This window comes from Sarcophilus harrisii, chromosome 2, assembly GCF_902635505.1.
Source record: "Sarcophilus harrisii chromosome 2, mSarHar1.11, whole genome shotgun sequence".
In the NCBI taxonomy this organism is placed as follows: domain Eukaryota; kingdom Metazoa; phylum Chordata; class Mammalia; order Dasyuromorphia; family Dasyuridae; genus Sarcophilus; species Sarcophilus harrisii.
In genome coordinates, this window is record NC_045427.1 from 517,686,422 (window position 1) to 517,711,252 (window position 24,831).

The window sequence follows — 24,831 nt, forward strand, 5'->3', positions numbered from 1 at the left end:
TTAGAGGATTCATGGTTTCTTTCCCTCAAAAGCTTATTCTTTCCTAAGTTTTCATCTACTCTTTATTGTGCTTTTCATTGTTGGTCTGCAGTTTACTCTATAATCTTTATGATGGATGAGCAAATCACATGTATAATGATTCTTTGCAGTCAGAATAACACAATTTAGTGAAGAGTTTTACAAATTCAGTCTGTTTCTTTAAAAAACAAAACAAAATTAGGGATGTGACAATGACAAAATCTTTCATTATGATTTATTTATATTTGTCAATTCTAAAACAATATGTCTACGTATTCACTTATTCTTTGCTACTTATTATATTATAGTATATTATTGTAGTATATTTTACCACTTATTCTACACTATTCTAGAACTACTTATTCTAAAAGCTGTAATTGAAAATGTTATTCAGAAAATACAAAATAAATTTATTATTAGCACACAAAGCACACCTGGGCAAATCTACTGTTAAAAAAAAATATAATGTAATATACTCTAAAGACAAATATAAATGAGTCTCAGATTATAAGTATTATCGTTCTCCTTTATTTTTGTAAATAACTGAGAATTAATTATATTTAACAAAAAACATCTGAAATAACAACCCAACTTTTCTCTGCATCCACAGAATATCAGTGCATGGAAACCAGTCCAGAACATTTATTTGGTGCCTATTCTGTGGAGAGGGCTGAAACTCTTGAGTCGATGCACTGAGGTCAGGACAGCCAAGCACCTAAGGCTAACTACTGATTGGACAAAACTCTATAGGCATATACTTGGAAAATGGCCCCTCCACTATCCTGTGCTGGCTTAATGATTGGTGTATAGAATTGTAGGAGGGACTGGGGGTGGAGTAAGACTAGCCAGGGTCACTTGTTTGGTGGCCGAGGAAGAAGGCGGAGATTCTGCTTCCATCCCCTTCACTTCTACCTGAAAAGACCAAGAATAAAGACTAAGGACTTTTGCTTATCCTGATTCAAGCTGATTCTAAGGTATCCTGGGTGCTAGTGCAGTTGTCACAACTCTGTATAAGGCACTGTTCTTTGTGCTAGAGATAGAAATACAAAAAATGAAAATCTCTACTCAAGAAGTTTATTTTCTAACAGGAATTAAACAAGAGAAAAATATGAAAAATAAAGAAAATAAATCTAAAGAAATGTTTATTAATTTTATTAATCTCTATAGTCAAATCACTTATGAAGTTTCAATGACAACTGTAAAATATGTGTAAAGTATATGCAGAGTAATGAAAAGACTGGATTTAGAGAGAAGAGTAAATAATATTTTTAAAATGTCAAGACTGCATAGAGGCTGAAAATATAATTTCAGATAGAGAACTGGTTCTATTACTAATTCGAAATTTAGACTCTCTACACCTCAGTTTCCTTTATTTTTAAAATGATGGAGTTGGGACTAGATGAGTTCTACTTTTTCTTCAAAACCTAAAATTCACAGGGTTTATCTTTTGGCAAATATCTCTAATAGTGAACTTTAGGCCAACTTAAAAAATAAAACTACTAGACTAAAAACATCACTGAATGTAGTTTTAGAGCCAAGTGTCTAAACAAAGGAAAAGATATGGTGACTAAAATAGCTAAATTTTTCATTCACTTATTTTAGGGTGATTCTTATGTAAGAACAATTTTAGCAATGTAAATTTTGCTATTCTGTTATATTTAAACACCTTATATTATTGGAACCACAACAAATTGCTGTGCCCCTAATTTCCTAATTTAGCATGCTAAAGTCTTAAGACAAATCCGAGTAGATGCTTGGAATTCCAAAAGAGGACACAGGTATTTCTAATTACTGTTTGAAGTTGATAGATATCTTAACCTCTCTTCAGCAACTACAGAATACCCCAGATTTTTGCTATGCCTTTTGGAGAACGTCAGTAAGTCAGAAAACATTTATTAAATACCTATTACATACCAAGTTTGAATGTGGTTTGAATATAGTTATATTTTAAAAGGTATAAATAAATCTACAATATAATTAAAAAGTATAACAAGCATCAGGCAGAATAAGACAAAAGTTAGCATTAAGAATTTTTTTTTTAATGGAGAACAAAATAATAGAACCTCATTTAAAACTTACCTTTACAGCTAATATTTTTCCACTTGGGACATGATATGCTCTGGGAAAGAAAAAAATTGAATAACTTTTAAAAATAGCTTATTGGTATACTATAAATTCAACCATCATATTTAGAACAATGTGCATTGACAGATTTCAAGTAACACTAACAATAGTAAACACTATTTACTGAGCATTCATTGTGTGTGAAACTGCACTGAACTCTCAACATTTTGTAATAAATAGTAAATCTGTCCTGTTTGTTCTTAATGTCAATACTGTGATTTCAAAATGTGACTTCATCAGTATGGCTGATTTTACTGATGTATAACACAAGTATTACATGCCTTAGTAGACATCTTCATGAGTTGATATGGTAAAACATTGCACATACATACACAAAATTTTAAATGTTTTATTCTGTAACATACTCAGAAATGTTGAATTCCTGCCCCAATCATAGCTGATAATAGATATAATCTGATAAAAGCCATCAGTTGATTGAGGGGGGGAAAGTGCTAGGAAAAAAATAATAAGAAGGAAAGGAGTGAGACACTATCTATATATGAACAAAATAATGGGGTGATGAGCTGAAGAATGATAAAATAACAAGTGAGAAAAATACTGTTTAGAGAAATGCCAGGAAGTAGAGCTTCCAGAAAATAAATGTTAAAAAATCAGATTGAGACCTTTTATGTTTAATGTAATGTGGCCTTTTGCATCTAGACAGTAATGGAATTCATATGAGGAATTCTATAAGCACCATAATCCAGAAGCAATTTGGTTTATATAAAAATATTAATACAAACAAGTAATCTCAAATTATCCTCTTATTCCATCCCACTAAAAGGAAAAAAAGCAAATCTGTTTGCTCAGACCTAAGATTTCATAACGTATAAGAATTTATACATTATCCAGAGTTGGCTGTTCTTCCAAACTCCAGAATTGATATAAAATGAACATGCCAAAGGTCAGGGAAGACAGTTTATTTATTCCTAATTCTATCATTGACTAAAAATCCCTACCCACTGACAAACATTTGCAAAATCATTTTCTTGTGCTTCCAACATTTTAATTATTACTGTCACATTAGCCAAATTGGATCTACCATATACACTGTATATATCTAATATGTTTTAATGTGTATATATGTTATCTTCTCCATTGGACTAAAGCTCTTTCAAGGAAAGGACTTTTTCCTTTTTCTTTATATCCCCAATACTTAGCATAGACCAGGGCACACAATAAGTATTTATAAAGTATTTGCTGTTTGCTTCTAAAAACCTACAAAATCAAATCACTGATATCAATTTCCACTTTAGATAGAAAGATTTGTCAGACTTCTCTGTGGTCAGATGTTTTTAAAAGTTAGGTGCATTAACTTTTAGTGGTGCAATTTAACTGGAAACAACTTGCCATGTTTTAAACATCAGGAAGAGATAAATATTTTGAAAGCATATGCCACTAAAGGGCAATGGTAAGAAGTACAGTGAGCATGAATTGGCTGCAGAAGTTACTGAGGAGTTTTCAAGGAAAAGCATCAGAAAAGCCATAAACAGAGAAATATGCAATTAAATAAAAAATGCAAAAAACAAACAGAATGGTCAGGTAGCCAAAGCAAGGGACAATCAAAACTCTATCAACTCTAAGCATTATCCACATCATAACAAGAACATGAAAGAGGCTTCTACTAAATACAATGAAATCTTAGTTGTGGATTTGGGAAAGGAAGTGAATAAAACTGACACCATATGGACAGATATGATTGTATTATGCTCTGTATTAGCTAAATGTCTACATCAATGAAATTCAGCTAACATTAGTGCTTACTTGTAATGTCTTGGTTATTTAAGTAATCGATGTAATTCTAAAATCTTAAGATAAGCTACTAATCCTCTAATTCAATTATTCCATAGATTCTAAGAATAGAGATCAGTATAGCTACATAATATAAACTAAAAAAATGTATAGTTACAAAACAAATGAATTTGGAGATTACTCACATTTCTTAAGTATTCTTTTGAGTTACAAAAGGATTTAATATAACACTTTGACAAGTAGTGAACTCCTCAAAAGTACATAAAATATGATTCAATTTACAAAGATTCAATGATATACAAGTTTTTAGAAACTTACATCTTATACTTTATAATAACAGTGTGGGCGAATAGAACATATCTTTTTGAATAGAATGCCTTGTTGCTTAGGCATTAAATTCAAATCTGGCAAATAATAAATATCAAGCATGTGAGAATAACTGTGCTAAACTCTAAACAAAGATAATGACCCTATTCTCAAGGCAGTGACAATCATTTAATCTGATCAGACCAATATGATATTGGAATGCTCTGACACAGGCTGGACACAAATAGTCCCTATGACCATTTGGGGTGACATCTCTAACTCTGCATATCTTGCATTTCTTCTGATCTAATTCAATTCTGTTTTTCTCATAAGAGCGTAGCACTTTCTCTTTGAAGCACACTGTGCTGGGTGACCCTGTATCAGTGTCTCCCATGTCATACAATCAATTCTTGAGTTTTTAAGAGATACCTTGAGAGTGTCCTTGTATTTATTTTTTCTGACTCCCTTGTGAGGGCTTGCCCTGTGTGAATTCTCCGTAAAATAAATTTTTTTTGGCAAGTATACATTTGGCATTCTAACAATGTGGCCAGTCCAACAGAATTTTGCCCTCTGCAGTAGAGTTGGAATGCTTGGCAGTTTAGTTTGAGAAAGGACCTCAGGGTCTGATATCTTATCCTGCCAGGTGATTTTCAGAATCTTTCTGAGACAATTCATACAGAAGTAATTCAATTTCCTGACATGGTACTTGTATACTGTCCAGGTTTTAGAGGCATACAATAATGACCTTCAATTTGGTGGTCAGTCTAATACCTCCACTCCTACACTTTCCTTCTGAGTCTCCCAAACACTGAGATAGCTCTGGCAATGCATGCATCCATCTCATTATCAATGTGGACATCCCTGGATAGTATGCTGCCAAATGGACTTATCCACAGCAATCAAAACTTCACCATTTGCTCTAACTGATGGTTACATATGGATGTAACATATGGATAGTGTGGTGCTGGCTGATGGGGTACCTATGTTTTCTTAAGGTTAATTGTCAGGCCAAAATTAGCACAAGCAGCAGAGAACTGATACATTGTTGCATCTCAGCTGCAGAGGCTGCACTGAGCACACAATCATCTGCAAACAAAAAATCGTGTGCCAACACTCCCTCCACCTTAGTTTGGCTTGTAGCCTTTTCAAACTGAAGAATTTACCATCAGTGTGCTAGCTGACTTTGATTTCATGTTTGTTCTCATTGAAAGCGTTTAACAACATGGCTGAAAACCTCATGCTAAAAAGCTTGGGAGCAAGCATTCAGCCCTGTATCCCACCTCTGGTGGCCAGGAAAGCTCAAGAGCCTTGTCCAGAGGTTGGGCAAGCATGCCGTCATGAAACTGATGTTCCATACTGATGAACTTCTCTGAACAACCGAATTTTGACATAATTTAAAATTCCTCCTGACTGACAGTATCAAAGACCTTGGTCAGATCTACAAATCTCCTCAAGTTGTTGGTCAGTAAACACCATATTAATTGTTCTTCAGGCCCTTATTTATTGACAAGTAACTATGGCACAAAGTATAATAGAGTGAAGGAAGCAAAGTTTATACAGTAAATGTGAAGGAAGAAGAGATTCATTTCACCAGATGGAACAGAGCTGAAAGAATAGCTCAGTAAAGACTTTTGCTAAAGGAGCTAATCCGCACTTTGAGTCTTCAAGGTAAGAAGATATTTCAATAGATCATAGGACCACAGATTTAAAGCCAAGAGAGTTCTTAGTAATCCAGCACCTCATTTTATAGATGAGGAAGATGAAGCTCAGAAAGATTTATTGACATTGCACCACAAGTTAGTAGCAAAGGAAAGATTTGAACCTAGGATTTGCTGACATCAAGTCAATGATATCCACTCTGCAACGTCACCTCTCTGGAAAGAATGGAAACAGGCAGGATCTTAAGAGTATGTTCAGCAGGACAATTTAAAAAATTACTTTGTTAATGCATTTTAAAATCACATTTACTTCCTAATCATCTTTGCCATAGTACCTTATGAGAAATAATATAGCACAGTAGATAGAACACTGGACTTGGAGGTTATAAAACATAGATTCAAATCCTGGTTCTGATATTTACTCATGATATGAGCCATGGCAAAAGATTTAACATCAGTTTCTATTTGTCACCTGCAACATTTATTTCACAGATAATGTATGTAAAGTGTTTTGCAAATTTTATTCTATTGTATTCCACCTGTTACCTTTTCTTCAAATTGAATAACAGAAAAGCTAAACAAAAACTGCCAGCTATAATGACTAAGAATCACAGAGTAAATAACATTATGCATCCTTGGCATGGTGCCTTTTAACAAAAGGAAGTGTGTTCCATGTCTGTCCTCAAGAAACAATTAATACTAATTGTTTCCTTCCTTCCAATGAAATTATAGGTCCAATTACTCAACAATACCATACTTGACAGAACTGGAAACTTTTTTCATAAAATCTACATTTCTATCCAATAAGTTGTCAGGTCTTATTCACGCTGCCTCCAAAATATCCCTTACCTCTAATATTGGTATATTATTATTAATAATGACAATAAATTCTACTTCCAATACAAAACATAAGTTTTGCTGCCTTTTAGTGTTTTGTTTTTTTCCATTTATAGTCATTGTGCATTTTCTTCTGATATTGATTTTTCTACTCTGTGGAATCCTTAATTTAAAAAAAAATTCTTTGTACTGACATTCCTTCTAGTACAAAACGATTCCGTTATATTGATGTATAACAATGTGTTCATTCATTCAATTCAAATGATGCTTCCAACTTTTGGCTACTACAAAAAAAATGTTTTATGAATATTCTTTGGCATATATAGTAGCTATATATTGTTATTTTTTTAACTCAAAGTATATATAATTCCATTTAATAACAAAACAATTAAGAGGGTTTTACTGTGAGCAGCAGCTCATTATCGGTGGAAAAGTTAATTTAAAATGGGATTCAAAAGAATATTGTACTTGTATATAAATGCAGCTAACACAACATGTTAGACTATATCATTTCTTCTGTATTCTATTAACTAATGCCAACTTATTTGAAGGTAAAACAAGTGAATGCATAGACCAAGATTGAAGAGTAAAACTTTTAAAAATGGTGTTGTTACTCCAAGTAACAAGAGTGCAAAACATCTGGACTTTTGCGATAAGCAGCAGTGATAAGAATATGATGAGGAGATACTCAAATATATACTACACTGGACAGTTCGGCAACTTAATTAGCTTGTCAAGAAAGCTGAACCCTTTTCCAAAAGAGAGATCTCATGTTTCCAAATGAATTAAAAGGAAAGACTTGATGATTTAATTATGATGCACGCCAATTCATCCGTGGAAGTTTGGGTTGGATTTCGAGCAATGAAGAGATCCGTGGTTTGGTTTACAGTACATTGACAGAACCAATTTAACATTTAATTATAATGGAGAATTGGATCACAAAGATGATGCAAGGCAGATGGGCAGAATATATCCCTCAGCTTTGCAAATGGCATATTATTTGGGAGAAAAGGAACTTGTTTAGTTTAGACTGATACTGCATCTCAATTGTCTTGACCTTCCTCAACACATTAACTGTAAAGTGATTAATGAAGTTTGAATAGAAGCTTTGGTTACACCAAAAGACAACTGTACACCTCTTCAGTCTTTTAATTAACAGCTAACACTTCAAATTAGTCTGTAGTTGCCACAGTAATTACCTGTTCCAATGAGTGTATGGGGGAAACATTTTTTTATAAGATTTTTAGTGCTTAGTCCTTTTCTTTTATTAATTCAATTGAACAAATATTCAAATATCTATTTCATATATCAGTCATTGTGTTTGGTTGAGAAAGTTCAAAGACAGGGACAAAACATTCCCTACCAACAAGAAGCTTAATATGTACAAAGAGAATTCATTTTAAAGTGTAGATGAGTGTAAATATATATATGTATATATGCATATATGCAAATCAACATATACACACACTAACTATTAAGTAATTTTAATGATGGGAAAGAGAACACTAACAGTCAGTAAAATCAGAGAAGGAAATGGCTCTTGAGCTAAGCTTGGGAAAGACAGGGATTCCAAGAGGTAGAAATGAGGAGGAAGGACATTCCAGGAATAGGGGACAAACTATGTAAAGTAGAGATTCTTACCCAGGGATGTACAGCCTATGTATTAATTTAACAAAGCACTTGAACCTGAATGGGGAGGAGGGTAATAACAACATCTTGATTTTCAGTAATTTTTGGTTTTCTTTGTAATCATCTGAATTTTATTTTGTGCATTAAAAAATGTGATTCTGAGAAGGGGCTCACAGGCTCCATAAGATTACCAAAAGGATTCAGGGGGGGAAAAAACCTGCTAAGAATGCCTAATGTAATGCCATAGAGAACTGGGAAGTGATACAGCTTGGCTCTAGAATCAAGAGTTTGTGAGGGAAAATAATGTAAAATTAGTCTAGAAAGATAGGTTAAAGTCAGTTTGTAAGTTACTGAGGTGTCTTGGGCAGGGGAATGACAAATTGAGAGGTGTTTTAGGAGTATCACTTAAATACCTGTGTGGAGGTTAGACTGGAGAAAGGAAACACTGGAAGCATTAGAATACTATCTAAAGACTGTAATCCAGATGAAAGAGTTGAGGATGTGAAGGTAGTGGTAGCATGAGTAAGGAGACAAATGGTAGATGTCATGGAAGCAGAATTGCTGACGATCTGATTAGATAGGAATATCATAGAATTTATGAAAAACATTCCCAGTTCTTAAATTTATATATGGCATATTAGGTGAGTAACTGGACCTGTAATTTCATTAGAAGGAAGGAAACAAGCATTTATTATGTGCCAGGTTTTGTGCCAAGCACTTTAGAAATCCTCACAACAAACCCGGCAGACAGGCGCTATTATTATCACCCTCATTTTACAACTGAGAAAATTGAAGCAGTCAGAGGTCAAGTAGACTTGTCCACAGTCACAAAGCTAATAAGGATCAGAGACTGAATTTGGAATCAGGTTTTCCTGATTCCAGCTGCCTAGTTGTACAACTCTCAATTGAAAAAATTTCCTCTACCAAAGCAGATTGGTACTTTTTTTATACCAGATGCTCTTGTTAAATTGAAAATCAAAATAAATAAGGTTTTTTAAAATGACAAAAAATAAAAATGATAACAGGTAGTATTATATTGTGATGAATCAATCTAAGAGACAAAGAGTTTAAAATGGAATTTAATGTTTTGATGAGGATGGCCAGAAAAACATGCTATCTTAAAGGTATATATAGATTTTCCCTTACTATGTGCAACAACGGATGTACTCACTGAAAGAAATGATTATTGAGTCAACTCCTAAAGTTCCCATTAGTTTCTAGACTAAACTGATAAATTGCTAATATCCAATACTCTAAAATCAGACCTTCCATTTTCTTCATTTTCAACTAAAATCAGAACTTAAAACCAAGAATACCAATAGAAACTTATCTGGGCTTTAAGAACATCACTGATTAATCACCTAGAAAATATGACTTTAATTTTACTTTTTTTGTAAAAAGATTCATTCCTTTGAAAACATTCTATTAATGCAAGATTCAACCTATATAGAGAGATATGAGACTAAAAGAGTCCTATTGAAGTAAAAACACAGAATCAAAAAAGTTTTGTAGCAGGTATTTAGAAAACACAGGGGACCTTCTGGAATATTGGGTGTAATCAATAAATTTGACTATTTTGAGGGAAATCATGGTATGCCAAACATTTGAAAGAAATGTATATAACATCCCTTAATTTATGTCTTTCCCTAATGTCTGATCAGGATGTAGAAGAGCCGTAGGTTCTTGAAGATACATGTGACCAAGACAGACTATATGTCTTTCATTTGAAACCCAGCCTATCTAAGCATGGCTCATTCCTAGGTAGCTGGCTACTAGGCCCGTGAAATTGGATGGGGGAAAAAATTACATCTTCATTTTTCATTAACTTATAATTAGAATTTGCATTTCCTTCAATTATTTAAGGACACAATTCTGAAAAGGGAGCCAAAGATTTTACCAGATTGTCAAAAATATATGACACACAAAAAAAGTTAAGAACCCTTTGTTTAGAGCATGCAGTCCCATTAATAAGACATGAAGGCAACTACTCTCATATGAAACTGATGGGATAAATGAAGTGATCAACTATGCTCTATGATTAAGCATAATGACTACCATGATAGAGAAATGATAGACTAGGTGTACAGAATGAGATATTTCTGGACAGGGTCAATGTGCAGATGTATTTTGCTTGACTATACTTATTTGTTACATGAAAGGCTTAAAAAAAAAAGTGTCTGGAAGGTGTACTGGGAGAAGGGCAGTTAGTTATAATAATGAAAAATAGTGTCAATAAATCACTGATAAAGAAAAACTGAGGCACAGAGTTGTCTAAGTATGACCAATTTATTAAGTAGGCTAGCAAAAGTCAATAAAAAGGGTCCAAGACTGCTCAGTAGGCAAGGGTACTTTTGGCAATTAGAACAGCTCTTTTAGGCAGTTAAAAATATAGGGTGCAAAAATAGCCCAATGATTCAAATTACATCTTAATCTGTGATTGATTTGATCCAGAGATGGAGATTGGGCTATGATCAGACTGACTCAGAGAAGGGATTAAAACCCAAGATAATAGGATAAACAAAGTATTAGAGTTGACTTCCACAATCTAGAAAACTTCAGGGTCAGTAAAGTTCTCAGTTTAGAATTTCTGTTATTGAATTCCAGTCCTTAAGAACAAGGGAATTAAACTCCTCACAAATTTAACTAATATAGCCTATACAATCAAATCTGAATTTAATTTACAAATACTGACTGTGATTAGATAACAATGATTAGATATAATTCCCAATCAAAAACATTTCAATTTCATAGTTTCCTCCTTTGATTCTTGAAAGACCTGTCTCTTTCATGGATTATTATCTTTGAGCTCTCCTATGACTGAAGGTTGACAAAAACTGGTGGGGGAGGTCCCCTTGATAAAGAGATCTCACAGAGGAAATGGCACATAAGGAAGTAAGGAAAGAACGGAATACTAACTTATAACATAGATGGTTTTATTTCGAGTACATTTATAACAATATCTTATTAAAACTGAGGAAGATTAATAATAACTAAATAATAGTGAAAAGGCATTCAGTAATATGTTGAATGATATGTGAAAGAACTGAACTCACTTTGTAGTAGTGAGATATGGCTAGAATCAACACATCCATTTCTGCGTAGTAGGAAAGAGATCTTAAATTAGTTGGATAGTGTTAGTGCTACTATTTCTTTATAAAGATTCTTTAAGTGTGAGAAGCGAATAGATTCAAGTTCTTTCCAAGTCTGAAATCTATTGAGATCATTAATCTTTTTATTTTTGCTGGATATCACAAGGATTAGTTATTTCTTCAAGTGACAAGTTGGGCATTTGGGTGCATTATACAGTCATTATTTGTAGCACATGAAAAAGAATACCATTTCTCCACTGCTTAAGAGAAGAAAGTCCTACAATCTGCAGAAGTGAGAACACTACAATAACAGCAAGAAACTTCATTCCAATGTCCAAAGAGTCCACAGACTCTTTGAGATAGCAGCTCAATATTCAGATGTAGGGGCTTTGTCAGCACAGTTATGAGGGGCAGGGGTTCTCTTAGATCAAATGAAGTGAAGCAGAAGGCACTGTTTGAAACTGAAGACCTGAATCCTGGGGTGTTGAAGGTGTTCTTATCTTCATTCATACACTCAGATAGCTGAAGCAAATCATCAGGAAGACACATAGAAATAGTCCTTGAGGAGAAAAGCATCACTAAAATGGATTATAAACAGAAAGTCAGATTGGAGAATGGTAATTTCATGGGTCATTCATCAATTTGTCAAACTCTTTCCAAAGTCAAATCTAGGTGTGCTAAAGAATTGGTTATCCCAAAGTCAGTTTCCCAATTTCCAACTGCTTGTGGCAGAGGACCCAGCTGGTTGTGCCTCATGGTCAGGGAGCTGCAGGTCAGTTAAAGGCTCGTTGGTAAAAGGAGGGTAGGTCTCTTTCCCCTTTGGCATTTACAATCTCTGAGAGCTAAGCCTCATCATAGCATTTCCACAAGAAACATTGAGCAACACATCCTAGTGTTGATGGTGTAGTCATTGTCTCCAGGGCATGAAACAAGTTCTTTTCTTGCAGGCCTTCTAAAGACTTTATAGCTATCACAAGTCAAGATGCCATAAAGATGACCTATCGTTTTATTTCTACAAACTAGACCAACTATCGGTTGGCAAGAAGTGATTGCAGGAACAGCAACGGGGGTGTTTCTGGATGTGGGTGCTCACAGTGGGGCAGCTGATGCTCTCCTGTAGCAGATGGAATGGAGTGAGCAAACAAATATTTTTTTAATATCTCTTTCATCCTTCAGCTGAGATGTCATTAGGCTGGCATGAATTTTCAGACAGAGGTATTGCTTTGAAAATTGGAAAATCCATGTTATGAAGTAATTGAGTTACAATTTCTTATGGAGAAATACCACAAAGCAGAATAAAAATACAGTGACCAACATGCAATTTTTATAGATTCATTTGATGAACCGCCATAAGTTTCTTTGGAATTAAATTCAAGCATAGGTTGGAACTTAAGGCAGTTCAGCAACTAATAAAACAGGAAGTTGAAATCATGAGGCAAAAGATGAGAAGGCCCCATTTGATTTAGGTGGAGAATATGTCATGCCTGGAATCAAGAAAAGATCAAGGAAAATGACCACATGAGTCTCTTTTGCAATGTACTGTGTAACCATAATATGTTGGAGTTCTTGAATATTTGTAACAATATCTTCTGATTTACTAATATAAGAACAACAGGATTGGTTAATAATAGCACAGGCCTCTCTAGGCAGTAGGCAAGAGGTTTAATACCAAGTGTTTTTGGAAAGCTATCTGTGTCACTAAATTAACTTCTGCTTGAAGAGCAGAGATATCTTTAGATATCTTAAAGATGGCTTGGGTTGTATCGCAGACAAGTTTTCAATTTCAGAAGAACTGTTTCCAAGAGATTTCATTAAATATCCCATTCCAATGGGAGAAAATAAAGACGAAAACAAAACAAATAAAATTTTTTTTAAAAAACCTCCTCTGGATATTACTAGAAATAGCCACAGCTTGGGATTTGTATTCTTCTGACCTTTTCTCACCTTATCCCACCAGGCTCCTAAGTCTCTAGTAATTTTCCTTTCTATCAAGCCTATGAATGATTAGAAACTATATTAGATGCTATATACGTAATTCTAAATGTCCAAAGGAAGAGGGGAAAAAGGCAAAAACTATTCTAGAACAAATGAAAAATTGACTTGAGGTCACTGGTCCCATGCTAACTACAGTATAATTTTTGATAGGCCAGAGAGATCTTGCCCATTTTAAATAAGAATTGTAAAAATAAATTTTGAGGGTGAATCATTAGAGCAATTAAAAAGAACAAGTTTTAGCATAAATTAATTTGCCTTATTAATGTCAGGAAAAGGAAGATAAATTTATCTGGTTTCCTCAATCAAAAGGGATATTCTCGTTCTCATTTCTTCCAATTCAAAGAGGAAACACTAGCAAATTGCTATATAAAATTGAGTGAAGGAATCCTATTTTTATACATTCCAAAACTGATTTTTAATGTTGCTTTGAATTTAACGGAAATCTGAGACTTTTTAAGGGGTCTGAGGGTCATGAGCATTATAATATTCATTTCTTTTTGACTGCTCTCGCTCAATCTAGTTAATATTACAACCAGTGAAATTTAAAAGTGCAAAAAGTTCCAGAAAAAAGAGATTGCTTTCTTCAGGTGCTGAGACACTGATTTGGAGACCTAGATAGGACTGTTCTGGTGGAGATGATGAGAAACCAAATACCTGTAAAATCCAACAAATTTAGAGTGATATGAGTTTTAATTGGCTAGGTAAGTGGATAATAGAGTTCTTATTTATTAAATCATAGTGTGATCAGAGAGGGCAATGAGTAAAAACTAGAATCATCATCAGACAGCTAGGATGTATGCATACAAGCAGAGCACTAAACAAGATCACTGAGATAAATACTAACACAGAAGACAATCATTTTTTTTTTGTTTTCATCCAAATAAGACTATTCCTCCACAGGGGAGGCTATTTCCTTCAAAAATTACCGGAGATGCAAAAATAGAGAAAATAAGGGTGTGTTAGTACACCCTCTGAAGGTACAAACATAGGAAACTTAACTAAAGTGGTTGAGTCAATAAAAGCATAAATTTAGCCATCATGTATTTCTGGCTGTGGTGGATCTGGAAGCAGGAATAACAGCTGTAACAGCTCTGAGTTATGGGATGTCAACTCTGGGATTATTCTGCGAAGTGGAGAAGGATTCTCAAAATCATAACTACTGGAGTAGTAGAGACTAGTTTCACCTGATCATTCTCATGCCTGAAGGAAAATGAAAGAACTATAACAAGGAATAAAATGCAAAGTGATTGTTCAGGTAAACATCGAGATAGCCTATGCTTATCAAACAGGTACTTTGCAGTTCCTCTGAATTCTCACCAGTTGTAATTATTGTTGGATAATTAGAGTTAGAAGATAGTCTGGAATCCTTTAACTCATATATTTTATTTTATTTTATTTTTGGTCAAGGTAATTAGGGTTAAGTGATTTGCTCAATCAGATAACTAATAAGTATTAAATGTCTGAGTCCAGATTTAAACTCTGGTCCTCCTGACAACAGTGCTGGTGTTCTATTCAATGCTCCATCTAAATGCACTCAAATTCATCTATTTTAGAAGAGTCATTTATCTCCTCCTCAAAACTGATCTCTACTTTAGAGAAGAGCTCATTTGCTTCCTTCTCAAAGGAATCCTTTTCATAGTGAGTAGAGAGAAGTAGGAGTTCAATTTTGGAACAGATGATTCTTACGAATCATAAGGAATTCTAATGTTCTAGTTTTTCAGCTGTTTAGTTCCCATCTTGCAGCAATTATAGACCTTTAAGAGTATTAGACCAATAATAGTGCTGGAATACATGAAGGAAAAATAGGATTCATCTATTTCCCCTGTGAAAGACAAAGTAGGAAACAGAGGCTCTCTCTCCCTAATGTGATAAAAGTTGGGGTTAGAGGAATTAGTATTCTCATATTCTTTTAGGAGGACTGGTTTGCATAATTTTTCCCATGAAAATGATAGTCAGTACTAGAAGCATCTCGAAATCTGGTGGTAAGAATAGAAGGCCAATATATATACTTGAGGGAGAGAGATCTATGGCCAAGTATAGGGACAAGGCCATTTTCTGGTCCAGATCTGGCCAGTATTACCTTTTTCTGGGATTATAGATCAAAGTACCCTTTTCAGTCATCTCAGTCAGCATTGGAGGGACAGACCAGAACAAGCAAAGGGTACTATCCTCAGAATTAAGAGGAAATGAGGAAAGGGGATCCTGGGTTTGGTACTGCTCTATGCATTTTACATATCATAGAGCCATGGATGATAAGGCCCACTACATGTAACAAAATAGAGACAATCCATATGTCAATATGCTCTTTTGGTTTTCTATTTTTTGAGGGACTGACTTACTACAATATGAGAAAAACAACAAGTGGTATTAGTAAAATTAGATAAAGTAAAAGATACGTTATGTTTTGGAAGAAGGCTTAGTTTTCATGTATGAGCAGTAGATCCAGGAGTCTTTTTTGCCAATCTTGATTGGGGTTGGAGTAGTCAACTGCACTTGGATTAGGCCTTATCAAATGGGTGGAATTCCACTAGTCTGATGGAAATATTTGATGTAAATTTCATCTCCAGAGTGGGATTTACATACAGAAAACTTGAAAGGCCCAGTTTGTATTGCAGCTCTTTTGCTGTGAAGCTCTCAGTCTATTTTGGAATTTCCATATATAAGATACAACAGAAGCGTCTCCTTCTCAGTAGTGATATATGGAAGAAAAGTTTTGCTTTTATGGTGTGATGGCCAAAAAGCATTTCATAGATATATATATATATATATATATATATATATATATATATATATATATATATATATATATATATATATAAAATTCCTTCCTCCACAGATAGGAAAAGAGCAAGGGACAGAACATCTGGCCAGTTCAGGTGGGTTTCAGAACACATTTTACCAATAAGAATTTTAATTTCTTATTCATATATTCTACCTCTCCTGGACTTAGGCAGTTGTAAGGAACATGGAATTTAGGTGTTAGGTTAGAATAAACTTGAGAGATCACAGAATCAGTGAAATGAATGTCTCTATTTGAATTTATATGAGCAAGTGAACTACACCAAGGTACTATTTCTTTAAGAAACATTTTGGCAGCAAAGGCAATTGTGGCTTTGAAGCCAGGAAACATCTCTACCCAGTGAATAGGTTGATCTGCAATAACAAGGCAAATTTGATAATGACCAGCTTTAGGTATGCAAGTGAAATTGATTTGGAAATATTTAATAAGAGTGTCTATCAAAAACAGTGGCTTGGAAAGCTTAATGGTTAAATGCCTGACAATTCAGGCTGCACCAATTCAAATTGAAACTGAGGTGAAGCCTGGAGGAACCCAAGCCCTTTTAATTGTATACACAATTTGGCAGCCCTCTTTAAAGTGGCCAGAAACTGGAAACTGAGTGGATGCCCATCAATTGGAGAATGGCTGAATAAATTGTGGTATATGAATATTATGGAATATTATTGCTCAGTAAGAAATGACCAACAGGATGATTTCAGAAAGACCTGGAGAAACTTATAAGAACTGATGCTGAGTGAAATGAGCAGGACCAGGAAATCATTATATACTTCAACAACAATACTATATGAGGATCAATTCTGAGGGACCTGGCCATTTTCAACAATGAGATGAACCAAATCAGTTCCAATGGAGCAGTAATGAACTGAACCAGCTACATCCAGGTAAAGAACTCTGGGAGATGACTAAGAACCATTACATTGAATTCATAATCCCTATATTTTTACCCACCTGCATTTTTGATTTCACAAATCTTCACAGGCTACTTGTACAATATTTCAGAGTCTGATTCTTTTTGTACAGCAAAATAACGGTTTGGTCATGTATACTTATTTTGTATTTAATTTATACTTTAACATATTTAACATGTATTGGTCATCCTGCCATCTAGGGGAAGGGGTGGGAGGAAGGAAGGGAAAAATTGGAACAAAAGGTTTGGCAATTGTCAATGCTGTAAAATTACCCATGCATATAACTTGTAAATAAAAAGATATTAAAAAAAAATTGTATCTACAATTTTTTGTGTGCCAAAGTGGCCCAAAAAAGTGACAAAACATGATATTTGGTGAAACTCCTTCCGAGTGGCTTACCATAGTCACCCAGACCCCAGAGAACCTATTTTTCCTGATATCGTTGTTTCCATTTCTTGGCTTTGGAGTCACTGTAGGGGAGAGAATGCCATTATTCAGTCCCAGTGGATGACTGGTCATCAGTAGCTGAGGAGGGCTTCAAATAAAATACATAAGTCCATCCCTCTAAGCCAGCCAGCTTTGCGGCTTCCTCTACTCTACTGTTGTTTTGGGAAACAGCATCAGGGCCACTAGTGCATGCAGAGCTGTGGACAATAGCATGGGCCTGAAACAGATGAATGGCAGACAGAAGGTGTTTGATGAGCTCTCTATTACTAACATTACTGGAGGAACTGAAAAACCCTCACTGTGACCAGAGCATTCTAATGGCATGGCAGACCCCAAGGGCATAGCCAGTTTATGTAGAGAGTTGCACTTTTACTGACAGTAAGGTGTCACGTTTAGTCAGAGCCACCAATCCTGCAGCTCAAAGATTAGATTGCATGAGGCTGGCCAAAGGGCGTCATAGTCAGAGACCATGTTTGCACTAACAGAGCAAATACTATCTTGACAAAAGATAATAGAGAATATAGTTCAAACTCTAGAAGGAAGTATTGGTCACAGTAGGGATGTTTGACCAAGTCTACTGCAGAAGCACAGTTATATATTATTAGAGACAGCCAGATCAGAAAGGAGAATCACACGACTGAGAACTAAGCAGCACTTGAGTAACAGCTTCCAGCCCCAGTAATGCTACTTCATATCTTGTTAGTCTTTGATCTGAAAAAGCCTGAGTTTGGTAACAAAGCAAGAGGCCTTCAATCTCATGGGGGCACTGAACTATTGAGGAGATTTAGAACTAAATCACAAACATTTTTTTACCAGGAGGCCAGCAATGGCCATGGCTCTTAGGGCAAGATGCCAGCAAGCACAGAATTCAGTTGAACTGGTTTTAACTGAGTAATAGGGTGCTGCATATGAAGTGAGTCCAAATGCTTGAGTCAGGACTCTGGAAGTCACCACTTCATTCATGGACAAAAAGTTTAAAAGCTTACTATAATCTAGGAAGCTTACTATAATCTAGGAGTTCTAGTACTGATGCTGATAGTAGGTCTTTCTTGAAGTCAGCACGGACAGTAAGGTACTCAAACTCAACTTATAAAGGTATTAGAAATGAGTCTTTAGTTAAAGAACCAAGAGCTTTGGTATTCTCACCAAATGATAGAATGCACTGCCCAGGGTATCCAGCAGCAACCAGAATAGCTTATAGACAATTGCTGGAGAGTCCTGTAATGTGCTTCTGAGAAATAGAAAGAATGCTAACAGACAAAATGAAACCAAAATGTTCTACCTGAGGGAAGTACCACTGAATTTCTGATTTAAAGACTTTGTGGCTTCTATGATGATGAAGAAGACAACCGTAAGGGTTAAAAAGCCTCCAGGCGCAAGGAATACAGTTCAAGACATGTGGGAAGACCCGAGGTACCGAGGCCCAAGCAAGTCCTATGTGGAGGTGGGGCATAGCCCCAAGAGGCGATGTCTGACCCTAGGTACCTCCTTAGTGCTCTCAAAGCCTAGCACACCTCCCTCCCTCTTCTCGGGCCAATCCCTTTATGACCTGACTGTTCCGTAGAGGACCTCCCCTCACCCTGATTCCTCAGGGGGGTATAAATATGTGCTACCCAAGAATAAAGTTCTCTTTCCCTTATCCCTACCTCCTGGTGGTCTGTCTCTGTGGGATCTGGGTTGGTGCCCAAAGATGGGTAAGTGTGGCCTAGCTGGGCCGTTAAGGCATTAAGAGTAGCTCAAAGAGGAGCTACCAGGTTAGGGTAGTGTTAAGGGATGCTACAACAACTATCTTCTTGACAGATGTCAGGAGTGGGTACTGCTCATGGGAGACCATCAACAAGTAGAAATCTTGAAGGTAATGGAAGCTAAATCCTGTTGCAACATTTGAGAAAACAAGTAGTTCTATCTATGCTTGAGGCAGGTGAGTTTATGTCCATTGATTATTCTTTCAGTGAAGGCAAACAGGTTTTGTGAGTCTGGGTGATTGGGGATGCAAAAGAAAGCTGAACACAAATCTATCATTGCAAAACACCAGCTCCACAAGAATAGAAGAAACAATAGTGGCAGGATTAGACACTACTGGATGTCCAACATTAACAGCAATAAGTAGGTATACCCTCAGGGCCTGGCATAGGCTGCTTAACAGGCAAAATAGGAGTATTACAAGAAGACTTGCAAGGGACAACAATAACCTGTTTTCTAAGAGAGTCACTGATAAATTCCCAGAGCAAAGCTGGGAATGTATGGATGTGGGGCCTCCTCTTGGTAGTAATAATAATAGGAACAATAGATTTTAAGAGTCCCACATCAGATGATGAAGTGGCCCATAAGGGAGTCAGGAATGTCTGATCAAATACTGGGACTTTCCTTTTATTTCTTATGGACAGTGTGAGACAATACAAGGAAAAATGAGATAATCTTCTCGTTATCATCAGTAATATCAGTACAAAAAAGAAAGAAAGTGGGTCATCTGGGAGATGCAAAGACAAAGAGTTACTGGGAAGGTATGAGATAATAGCCCTTAATTTATATAAAAGACCTCATCCATGCTTCAGGTATTTACAGAAAAGAATATTGTACTAAAAAAGGGTCTGTTTGTGGAAACAGACTGGGCACATCTTGGAGTTCTCCTTCAACTGCAACAACCCTCTGAAATTCAGTAAAAAGACATCCAGGTTCATTTTGTTCTTTTTTCTCAGAATTGAGTTAGTGGTAACAATATCTGTCAAACAATAATAAAAAATATCATCAATTTTAAGCGTGACATTGCAAGAAGAGGCAAAGAATAGGATGACTGGGGCAACTAAACTCTCAGCAAAGTCCAGAGTCCCTGTCTCTTCCCTGTACCTTCATGCCAAAGACTCTCCTTGAGATTTTCTGTTTTTAAAGTGAGATGCCACAAAACCTCTTTTATTATTTTTTAAGTCTTTTCTCAATGCCGTCTCTCTTAAGATGCCTCCTTTTATGTGTATTTCCTTTTTAGGCTTTTCCTTAGGATTTTTTTTACACTTCCCTTCCTTCATAAACATACTAGACAATGGCTTTAACTTCATCTTTAGCCTTCTCATGCCATCAGATCAATTGTTATGGACATAATTATGAATTTCTGGCACTGATTGGTTAACAAATGCAGAATTAGAAAATTTTGCATCTCTTGGATTTATTGGACCTAATTTTTTTATTTTGTTTGTTTTTATTTAATATTTCATTTTCCTTCAGTTACATGTAAAACACCTTATAACATTTACTTTTAAAATTCTGAGTTTGTTGAGAATAATCTTGTAGAATGTTTGGAGTTTTTATAAAAGCTTACTGTAAAAATGGTTGGGAGTTTTATTTATCCTCCTAAATGATCTTCTAAAATTTGCTCCAATTAACAATTAACCTGCATACACCTTCATTCCCCCAAGGAATGCTTCTCTGCTTTGTCCATCTAATATAATTGTGTAGGTCCTGTGAGTAGGAAGACCTCCTGCACAAGCAGGGGCTGCTGCTATGGTTTGCCTATGATGTGCCTGTCTGCCATTTCTATTATGGCAGTATTTTCTCCAGAGGAAAGTAAAGTCCTCTTTAAAACCATGACATCTCCCCAAGTCGGGTTATAACTTCTGAAGGTGGTCTGAAATTGGGTTAAAACAACAACTAGATCTTCACCAAATTTAGGGGTGTCTCTCCTCCACACAGAAAGGTGAGAAAGGCTGAAAGGCTGATGATGCCTAACAAGAACTAGATTTCCCTGTAGTTTGATTACAAGTCAACCTTTCCTGAAGACAAAAAAGGGCAGTAGGCTGTCCCTAAGTTTCAGGGTTGGGAACCAAGAGTTCCCTTGGTTGGGAGAAATTTATTTTCTAATAAGTTGGAGAAGCCTAAGTAGAAAATTAAGTAGAAAAGAAAGAAGATGAAGCAAGACAGAGAGAAGGTAGCCCTTTTTGGTGTTATGGGAACAGTTTATTGCTCGGGAATGCCCAAGAGGAATATGTCATTTAGCATGGATAAAACTCTTCAATAGCCGTTCTTAATTTCTGCAAGGTACAATAAGCAAAGGTGTTAAATTTAGATCAAATTAGTGTGGAAATGAAAATGAAATTCATTATCTCAATGATTATTCCATTCTATTTTAAGACCTCTTAATGCTGCCACTTCAGTTGCCAGCTCCACCTTTGTAACTGTAGTTAACTGCTTCTCCAAGAGGAATTAGACTTGGAGAATCTCAGATCATCTGACTCTTATTAGCCACCATCTGTTGTAGCTCATGAACTCAGACCTTGTTCATTTGAAGAATAAGTTGATGAACACATGCAACAGCAGTACCTCTACAGTAGGACAAGCTGACATCTTAACTTTTGTTACAACTGATTTAATCAGCATTATTATCCATTGTTCTTTCTACAGAATGACATCCAAAGGGCTAATTTCATCTCTCTTGTTTCCTGCAGTAATTACAAACATGATTTTCAATACTTTTTTTTTTTTTTTTTTGTAGAACAAATCCCTATACCAGAGGTTGTAGTAATTCCAGTGAGATGAATAAAAGATCTGACACTCAGAAATCTACCACCACAACTAATAGTCCTCCTTCTAACTATAATGATGCCAGAAATGTCTGGTGACACAATCCCAAGGTCTTTTTCATTCCTTTCCATTTTCTTTTTCTTTTGAAGATCACATAAATTTAATCTCACGATGATTTGATAAATAATAAGTCTATAGAACATAATCTGCATTACTCTGAAGCTACTGGATCTCATGGATCTTTATCATCGTATTCACCAGAACATGACTGATAGATACCTATTCTTGTTCAGGTATTCAAAGTCATGCCACAGCTACCAGCTGAAGAGAATAACTCTCTTCTTTATGAGGGCCATTTGATTCAACCCCTTAGGCAAATCCAAGTGAAATTCAATACATTAGAAATTAATGAGACCTCAAGTATCCATAAAACCAGGACTCTCCCACTCCAAAGCCATTGCCGAAGTTTCCTCTCTGTGCTCGAACAGCAAAAGTGAGGCTATTATGTAAACACAGGAAACAAATTATAATTTCACTCTTCCAATTCTTGTATCCATAAGACAAACTCATTCATCTATGCTAAAACATTGAAACATTCAGGGCTACCTCCTTTCTCCAGACAAAGGTAGATTCCATAGCAGAAATTATTTTACAGAATTGCATGGTACTGGACTTCTGATTCCTGCCTAAGGAGGGACTTACGTTGTTATTAATCAATCTTGTTCTTACATTAACAAGTCATGAGAAATTGTTCTTGACATTCACAAGCTCCAGAGAATTATAAGTGACATTCAGTATATTGTAATGGAAATGCATAGTGGGTACTGGTGTCTCCTAGTGGGATTCTTTTTTATATCTTTTCTTGGTTTCAAGCGGGAAGTATTTTTTTTTCCATTGTTAAATGGAGTCTTCTGATTCTTGGTCTTATCACTACTATCCCCTATTTTATTAACTGCTTCTCTTACTTATATTTAAGCCTATGCTCAAACTTATTCCCAAAGAAAATTATGGCTGTTCAATTGGATTATTAAAGATTATATTTGTATTCTATTTCATAGTATACCCGCAAATAATGTAAACAAACTACCATCATACTGATAAGTTTTCTTAATCATTTTAATGAGATGAATATTCCAATTTTTTAAAAATTACACCATTGCTTCTGGCTGCTTGCAATAAAGATGATAACATTTCCCACTGAAAATGACAATGATGTCCCATTTTTGATGCCCAGCTCTAACCCATCCCTAGCCATCAAATTCAGTTAAATGGGGCCTCTGCTCCAGTACAGGCCACCAAAAATCTTTCTTTGGAAGTTGGGGAATTCACTCTAGTCAAATATGAATCTGTTACATCCCTAGGGCATCACACTAGGTCCTCAGCCCAGTAAGTGATGCAAACTTTAGAACAGTGGAAGAAATTTGATGGGTTGATCAATGATTCATAAAAGAAGGAGTCTATTTTGATTTTACTCAGTTTAATTTCTTAGTAATAGAATGGATACATTATCTAATATAAATTAGTTTTAGTTAAAGTACTCAAAGATAAATTGTCACCCTGGACTGTAAACACATACTTTGTTATTAAAGTAAGATCTCTAGGTACTACACTTTTATATTATTTATTAAGTTTTGACTCTGGGTATTACTGAGTTGTCATTGAGCCAATTTCATTCAAATGAAAAGGTTGAAAGGAACCTTGTGAAGGTGAAGGTAGAATCCTCTTGACTCAGTTTTCCATCAAGCTACATAAATATGAAATTTTCTGATTTGATTTATTCTAAGCCTAACTTTTGATATGCTGTGAATGGTGTGGAACTTTCCCATTTAACTAGCAGTCATTATGACTTTTACCTGAAATCAAAGAGAGCTATGGGAGTTTTTCCCAATTATATCCTAATAGTCTTTCATGATTATTTCCCATCTTTTTTCTTTTATATTAATCTTATTGGCTAGGATAAGTATCTAATAAAATAACAATACTAAATCTTTAGTTACAAGAGTTTAAGGACTCTTAAATAATCCCTGTTAACTAGTCATATATTCAGTGTATATGTACACATATATATGTGTGTGTACATATAGATATGTATATATACACCCACACAAATATATACATAAAAATGCATTTATATATATATATATGCAGAGTATGTTTGTATATGTGTACATATATATATACACACAAATATATAATATGTATTTGTAGCATATATATTACATAACACATAGTAGATTTTGCAGCTTTACTTAGAAAATCTCCACAAGCATCCTTTGATCCATCTAAATAAAAAGAGATCACCAAGTTTGTTCCTGTTAGATGGAGCAAAAGACTCCATATCTCACCAAGCCAGCTGAGTGCCCTGTCTTTGCAGTACTTCAATCAAGACTTCTTTTGAGACACTGATCTTATTTTTAGACTTCTCTTTTTCTTCCCCAAGTACCCTTGCTTCTATAAGGGTATATGCTGAGGTATATACTGAGGACTGCTCCTGACAGATTTTGTCAACACACTTTTGTTGTTATTACTTCAACTCTCATTTTTTGACATTTCTGTTTGTCAAATTTTCCTTATTATCTTGGGAACATATAAAGCTTTATTTTTCAAGTCTATAAGATGGTGACTCATTGAAGAAATATAGTAACTCAAAGAAACAAACAGGGGAAATTGTGAAAATAAAAATAATCATTGATTATTCTATTATATTTTGTTAAGATTTAATCACTTTACTTATTAATCCTCATTATATGAGTTTG

The 24,831-nt window shown here is 35.1% G+C and overlaps 1 protein-coding gene across 7 annotated transcripts in view; it reads right to left on the reverse strand.

The window, feature by feature from the left end:
• MAP2K5 (mitogen-activated protein kinase kinase 5) overlaps positions 1–24,831 on the reverse strand; it is a 301,668-nt gene that overhangs the window by 172,334 nt on the left and 104,503 nt on the right. For all 7 annotated transcript variants that reach the window (XR_004232393.1, XM_012543497.3, XM_023498214.2 and 4 more), the window contains one exon: positions 2,098–2,137. Coding sequence is in view for 6 of the 7 variants with exons in the window: in XM_012543497.3 (XP_012398951.1) it covers positions 2,098–2,137 (40 nt within the window). In the remaining variant the exon portion in view is untranslated. The remainder of the gene's footprint in view (positions 1–2,097; positions 2,138–24,831) is intronic.